The 7,232-nt window shown below is 44.2% G+C and overlaps 1 protein-coding gene across 1 annotated transcript in view; it reads right to left on the bottom strand.

Annotated features, from left to right (window-relative positions):
* The window catches only part of LOC108747106 (zinc finger protein ZIC 1-like), a 7,034-nt gene extending 4,972 nt beyond the window's left edge, over positions 1-2,062 (bottom strand). The window contains exon 1 of the mRNA XM_018484372.1: positions 95-2,062. Coding sequence (XP_018339874.1) covers positions 95-465 — 371 coding nt within the window. The 5' untranslated portion in view covers positions 466-2,062. The remainder of the gene's footprint in view (positions 1-94) is intronic.
* Positions 2,063-7,232: the final 5,170 nt, after the last annotated feature.

Genomic DNA, 7,232 nt, shown 5'->3' with positions numbered 1-7,232 from the left:
CTTTAATAATTTTTATTTCATGATTTTTATATTATGTCTCATTACGCAAGTATTGTACAAGTAATGTAAATTTTTAACGTTTCTTTTTTCCTACCTGCATTTTAATTGGGCGTTTTCGCCGGTCCTGATAGTACCCAGTTCCAAACTCGAGCTGGACGCATCCGAATCGCTGTGCGCCGGACTCGGAGGACCGCCGGTGCCCGGAGACACCCCCAGTCCGGTTAAACCGGCGGCCGGCGAGGCACCTAGTTCCTCCTCGGCCGGCATCCTCCGCGGCCAAACCGGAAGGTCCAGCGGTGGCTGAAGGCTCCCGTAGTAGCTCGAGACCGGGCTGGTGGAGTAGCCGGAAACCGGGCTGTAAAAACCCGGGACAGCTCCTAGCAGGGTGCCCGGGTAACGAGCGGCGCCGTAGGGACCAACGTGAGTTGGCATTCTGCCCGGGACATAAACGATCATTTTTTTCATTACTTTTGCCCCCGACTTCAACCAATTGGCCAATTTCACCAAAGACGTGCAGATTTTGCTCGATCGTCGTTTTAATTAATGACTCTGTTTAATTCGCGTTTTATGCAGACGTGTAATGTATGACGCGTACGTGTAAATGTATACGTGAATGTACACGTATGGTCGTGAAAAGTTGCATTCGATGCGTCTCTCGAAGAATTTCCGAATGATTTCGTTTTTTATTTATTCAACTTTAATTTTGCCGCTCTATCCTTATCTTTGCTTTAATGATCTTTCACAAGATACTGACATGTATACATAAGCGCATTATTTTTTTTAGCACTGTTGTTAGACAAAATCTGTCTGTTCCTCAAAGGGAGTTCCTCCTCGGAACTTTTCCGTCTCGCTAATGACAAATATTCAATTTCCTTTTTGACAGTCCTTTCAATAACGAAATCATTAACTGTCACAGCTTTTCACGGCTTGGCACAATTTTATAGTCTTGATTGTCTTTTATAATCTTAATTCTCTCGCTCAAAACTTTTTTTGTTAACAAAATAATTTGTCGTTTTACCAATCAGATTTTCTCCGCTGTATCGATTTTTTTCGCAAAATTATTTCCAAAAATTATATCTTCTTTTCGATTGAAAATATCCTCGATGACGAAATTGTCAATTGTCATTAGCAATCCAATTTGTATTACAATTATCTTTTTTTTCCAAGTTCTTGTATGCCTTCCTTGCCTTCGAAAGATTCGCCTCACTAGCGATTTTCGATGACGTCAGTTTCCTGTCGCGTCGTTCCCGTCCGACGTATTTCTTTAATTAAGCTCGCGTCGTCGTACAAAGCGATTCGGCCATTGGATTTTAGCACAAGACTTTCCAGGTCTTGCTGGGGCACCCTCGTCTCTGTTTTCCTGAACACCGTAGGTACGACAAGTCGACCGCAGTACAATACACACACACCACCTTGCGCACACCCTCTATCACGTAGTCCGAGTCCGTATCGTCAGATGTATTTGAACCGATTGGACTTGAGTATACGGTAGCTCAGGAATTGCTTGCTGTACCTGATCGAGAGCATAACTGGGCTGGACGACCGCGGTGAACGAATTATAAAACACTGCCGTCACACTTCCGGAAACAGTTTTCGTAACTTTGAGTCTGTACGGTTGAAAATACCTGAAGTTCAATTAGTTCGATTTATTTAGAAGATAATGAACGATTTAATCGATAGTAATCGCGGAAACGGTTCAGTCAATGCTAAGAGAATCCCATCTTTTTTGGTTGCGCATTGTTTGCCACGCTTTCCGATGGTGGAGAGACGATGCGTCGAAGAGGAAGAGGAAGAAGACGTAAAAATCGCAATCAGAGTTCGAGGATGAAGCACGATGAATTTTTGCCGATTGATCTGTGGTAGTACGCTGTGTTCTGATTAGCTCCTTTATAAGCACGCAGAAAGATCTATGGTTATTTATTTACCGAACTTCCTTTCTTTTTTCTTAATTATCTCCGCTCAAATGTGTTCGAAATGAAAGTTCGACGTGATCAAAATGTTATACAAACTCTGGAGCGAAGCAAAACGTGAGAGAATATCAAACTGATGGCAGAGACGAATGTGCAAGCTTATATATTGTCGCGCTATCGCTTTATTGCCCCTCCATGAGATTCAGTAGCACAGAAGAGAGAAGACTGATAACAGTTTGTCGCGTACTCGTCAGCTTCGTAACAGTCGAGCTTTACAAACGAGCTAATATCAAATCAAGCCACTTCGATGTGGAACTAATTGAATAGTGATTTGTTACCAAAATATATATAGTATACAGCCAAGAGTATAGATATTGCAAGATGATAAGAATTATTTTAGTATTGTGGAAATAGTAACTAGTAATCTGTAACTAGTAACTTTCTCTCCAGACTAATTTTTAGAGATATTGGATCTAGGAAAATATCATAATGACAAAAACAAGAAAAATATATTATTAGTAAATCACATCAAAGTTTTGAAATGGAATTATACTTTATATGAGCAAAACCTGTAAATCTTCCCCCTCCCCCCCCTCTCTCTCTCTCTTTTCCTTCCGTTTCGTAAACATCTTATTAAGGAAATGAAAATAGAGCCATAAGATTCACGAGAAAGAAGAGACTAGGCAGATTTATCTCGTCAAGCTTCAATAAGATAAGATCGCTGGTATCCCCCGCATCGCAGTCACGACCAACCAAAATTGATTTGGCCCCTATCGTCGATTTTGCCTCATGCGACTTGCTGCTGATCGTTGCGGGTGGGAACAAAGTCCATGCGTTTCACAACACGCCGATGTATTATCTGCCGTATTAACGGTTCGGTGTGAATGGGCTGCAAGCTGAATCAACAGACGACATCGCCGTCGTCGACCCGGTAATTTCTTCCCGAAGCAAACGGCAAAGAATCACGCGCTCGTGAAAATGACGACAGCGACCCTGAACGACGGTGCCGCCGGGGGCACCTTCGATCCAGGGGGGCCTTCGTCATCAGGAAGTGGCCGCTTGTCGTCGATTTGGAATGGCGATCCGGTGAAGATTGCCGCAGTCTTGTCTCAGAGAACACGTTTCTGGCCCGATGACGCAATTGATAACGACGGAGAAGCGGTTATTTGCGTCTTCGTGCGGTGCTTAAAAGGAATGATTGAAGCGTCGACGGGACGATCGGTAGGGATATTGGAGTGGATAAGGAATGATTTTAAACGACATCTAACCGTAGGCGTGAGCTTCGATAATTGAACGAGCACGCGCCGATGATGATCGCGATGATCTCCGTCCGGGTACGACATGACCTCAGAGAAATCAACAGGATCGTTTAGCAACGCGATACCGCACGGTAGTTATATTCAGTCCGAGTTGTGTTCTCTCAATTACGCCGTCTATACGCGAGACTCCTGACTCATGGAACGGAGTCCAACATATATAGAATCGCGATGTGGAGAAAAAGAGGAATCGACGCATCTGCTATCATCCAGTTGCGACGCGTTTCACGTCGTCACGGTCTAGAGTATCGCGCAGCAGAGGAAAAATTCCGTATTATATAATCCGATCTGTCACGAATCATTTGTTGCGACAACATTTGCACTGAGCAATCATGCGATTGATGGACTCTTGGTAAGCTTTTGCCAACATCGACCAATTCTAGACCTTATCTAAATATTCAGAATTAACAAGATAAAATTAAAGGAGGGGAGGTGACGACGTTTCCTTTGACCGACTAATCTCTTGAAGGCGCATTAATCGTTGGGACAACTGGTCAAGGTGAAATTATTTTCATTCTCGGCGGCATATTAGAATCATTTAACACAGTGGGATTTCAACTTCCCGGATATTATTTGAAAATGTTATTTATGTTTCCTCTTCGAAACGTGTCGCGCCGCTTCTCGGGAATATATCGCGATATGAAGTTCTATATCATTCTATTCGTTCAATGTCATTCTACTATATTTAGAAAGTGAAGAGCGCTTCATTTTCTCTTTCATTTCATTTGTTTGCCGCGCTATATTGCACTAGGACTATAAAAGCAATAAACGTAAATCATTAACGGCGCCATTAATCGGGATGCTTAACTGCTCGTTGTAAATTGTAACGCCAAAAGCGATTTATAAAGGCCACTTCGTTTCCAAGTGGAAAATACGCTTCGCGTAGACATAACAGATGTCGTAAACGCACACCACGCGCATGAGATAATGGATCCATTCTCCACGGATGAAAAGTCAGACGAGCCTCGTCCCGTTTTCCATCTCGTAGAGAATGATCGCGCCGATCGAACGCGTCGTCGCAACGATTGGCCGATGCGAACAAAACCCGGGAAAACTCGTCGACTTTCTTCGATCGTAAAGGAAAGATGCATCCGGTGATGCGTGAGAAATTCTCCCTTCACCGTCGCGCGCTATGTAAGCCATGGCTTTGTTTGGCCGTCGATCGTCTAATTTATAGCGTGATCGCATCGCGACGGGATGTTCATTAACTATCGAATTTTTCCTTTTTTCTATTCACTCCTATTTCTTCTTTTTCTTTTTTTTTTTTCATTTAATCATAGCTCTATAATATTTAAAGGAAATTTTTAAAATGAAATATGTTTTTTTTTCTCATTATAATTATCACGATAGCGAGATGCCGTCTGGTGACGGTTTCTTCGCCGGGGTGCTAATTGAACGGCAATCTAATCTCGTCGCGACTCGCACGTCTGGAAATTCGAAGTAAACAAGTTCAAGCTTATCGGAATCAAGATCCACCTGTTGCTATCAGCGTGAGCAGTTCTTAATTTCGTGGAAGGTTATTCATGGCTTGCCGTACCATGATTGAAGAAGATACGACAGGATCTAATTGCTTGCATTCTCCGTCATACTTATATCATGCTATAAATTTACTCGTAATGCAAGCAATTTTTTTTTTCCCAAGAAAGACGGAGGAGTGGGTTTGCAGAAGCGCGAGGATACGTGAGAGTATGCACACATTCGCATTATCGGCGCTGACTTGGTGATAACACCACTGAGGGGGTCTTCTCACATTAACTACGTCTGATAACCGAATAAATACAAAATTAATGACATCCATCCATTACTTTAATATCGCGGTTTAATATCGCGTATTTACCATTACTTATTACTGCTGCGCGCAGAAATATTTTTCTATCAAAATTTAATATATATCGCGTATATATTTCAAAATGAATACTCTGAAATAATTCAAGAATAAAGAAGCACAGTTAATTAGATTCTCTAAAAATTCCTACTATATTTCTGAAAAAAATGAATTGATCGTTAAATCGATTCAAATAATTGGACGATTCGAAACTTTGACAAGGCGAAAGATGAGGATAGAGTCATATAATCTTTCTCGACGACAAGCTAGATGCCAGACGGTCGATAGCCGTTGAAAAAAATGCAGGATCGACCATGGAACACGAACGCTATTGTCCCGCGTAATCTTAACTTCGAAAGTGATCCTCACCGCAACGTTATGTTCGTCCTGAACGATCGTATCGTATCATCTCGGATACGTTTTATAAATTTTATGGCGTGTCGCTTACAAGGACTTAGTCATCTTAGTCAGGCTAGCGAAGAGGTTGGCGGACAGAACTGTTATACGTACTGTAAGGAATATTTGTTCGAACAAAACGGTATCGCAAACAGATAATTTTTTATGTTAAGTCGTATATAATATATCTCTTGCTTTCGCGCACAAGTCATCGTTCAAGAATCGGCCTCGTTTCCCGAGGGACTTTTAGCTCTTTTACGTGATGTCGTCGTTATGGGGTCAGGCAACGGAGATCCCTCCTTTTTCTTTCCCCGATCGATTTCACAGGCAACGCTATGATTTATACTGGTACGCCGGCGATGCTCAATTCTCGATTCATCCTCTAGACTCTAGAGAAATACCCCCAGCGACCTTACCTCGGCACATTAATGAATATTGTATGGCCACCTTTTCTTGGGTGCCCTATCGGGGCCCTCCCCTCCTGACCCTTTCTGCAACCGCTGGTTCCCACCCTTCATCTCGGATGACACCCCACGGACCGGGCTGCTGGCGTCGGCGTGCTTTGATCTCGGGGGAACGCGGCAAACAGGTAGAAGAAATCGAGAAGAGGACGATGAGAGCGAGAAGACGACGGAGAGAGAGAAATAGAGGCGGAAGAGGGAAGGGAAAGAAGGAAGGATCCCAGTCCCGACGGACGTAGATTCCACGACGGCCAATGGAGGAGTCGGGCCTGCCTCTAAACTTGAGAAAATATGTTCGAAGTCTTTAGATTGAGATCCGGGAGAGATAGCCCTACAACCTACTCCCCCCCCCCCTCCGTTCTCTTTCCTCCGCCTCCCACTATCTTCGCCTTTGCTACTTATGATGCGATCCGAGGAACGCCGAAAGAGATTTTATTTCTCCTCACCTCTCCCCCGCAGATCTTTCATTTAGATTTAATTCCCGTGCTTTCCCTTGAGGATCCACCATCGGGCCTCGAGATCTCTTAGAGTCGTTCCCGGCTTACCAGTGAGACGACCATTTCGGTAGCTGTTACGTCCTTTGGAGCCTGTTTACGATGATTGTGAAAAATTGAACCGCCTCTTGCCGGTACAAGGCTTCTCTCTCAGCGGCGGTTTCATGCTTAACGCCGCCGCAGCCAATAATTTGCTTTCGACATTCCGAATGCCTCTTTAATTAAAGTCACGTCGCAGGCACGCGGTAGTAAAATTTGGCAGTACAAGCGCGTCACGTAATTTATCGTTGAATTTTCTTAATTAATTAATTTTCTTAAGAAGGTGCTGTGGCGCGTTTGAGTTTAATTGGTAGAAATTCAAAGCAGATACGTGGTTTCTCCCTGTTAACTTCGATATAGAATATCGATGAAATGAAACGGCCCGCTAACCTCCGCCAGTATAGTTCTTCCGTTGAATTCATTCATTAACCTTAGAGCTTCCCATCTCTCGATGGGAAGAAAGCCCTACGGGAAGCCCGTTTCGAGGGAGAAGCCTTGAGGAGAAAATTGGATCGCCCCATGCTCAGCGAGAGACCACTTTCAGTCGCGACGAGGTGGGAAACCGAGGTATATAGATCGCGTGGCGCTTTGCGTGTGGTTCGCGTCACAAAAATACGTCGAAGGGAAGGAAGGAAGGGGGTGCGCAATCTCCCCGTGACACAGCCGCCTTGGCACCACCGTGGCTCACACAGCGGGGGCTGAAATTCCCGCGGTCCACGAAGCAGCCGCCGCCGAGTCGCGCTCGCTGTACTTTTTATTTAGTTGCACCGTCGAGGAGAGGGTGCTGGGGA

This window comes from Trachymyrmex septentrionalis, unplaced genomic scaffold (genome assembly GCF_001594115.1).
Source record: "Trachymyrmex septentrionalis isolate Tsep2-gDNA-1 unplaced genomic scaffold, Tsep1.0 scaffold107, whole genome shotgun sequence".
In the NCBI taxonomy this organism is placed as follows: domain Eukaryota; kingdom Metazoa; phylum Arthropoda; class Insecta; order Hymenoptera; family Formicidae; genus Trachymyrmex; species Trachymyrmex septentrionalis.
The sequence above is the reverse complement of the archived record's forward strand: the minus strand, read 5'-3'. Positions and strand labels throughout refer to the sequence as shown.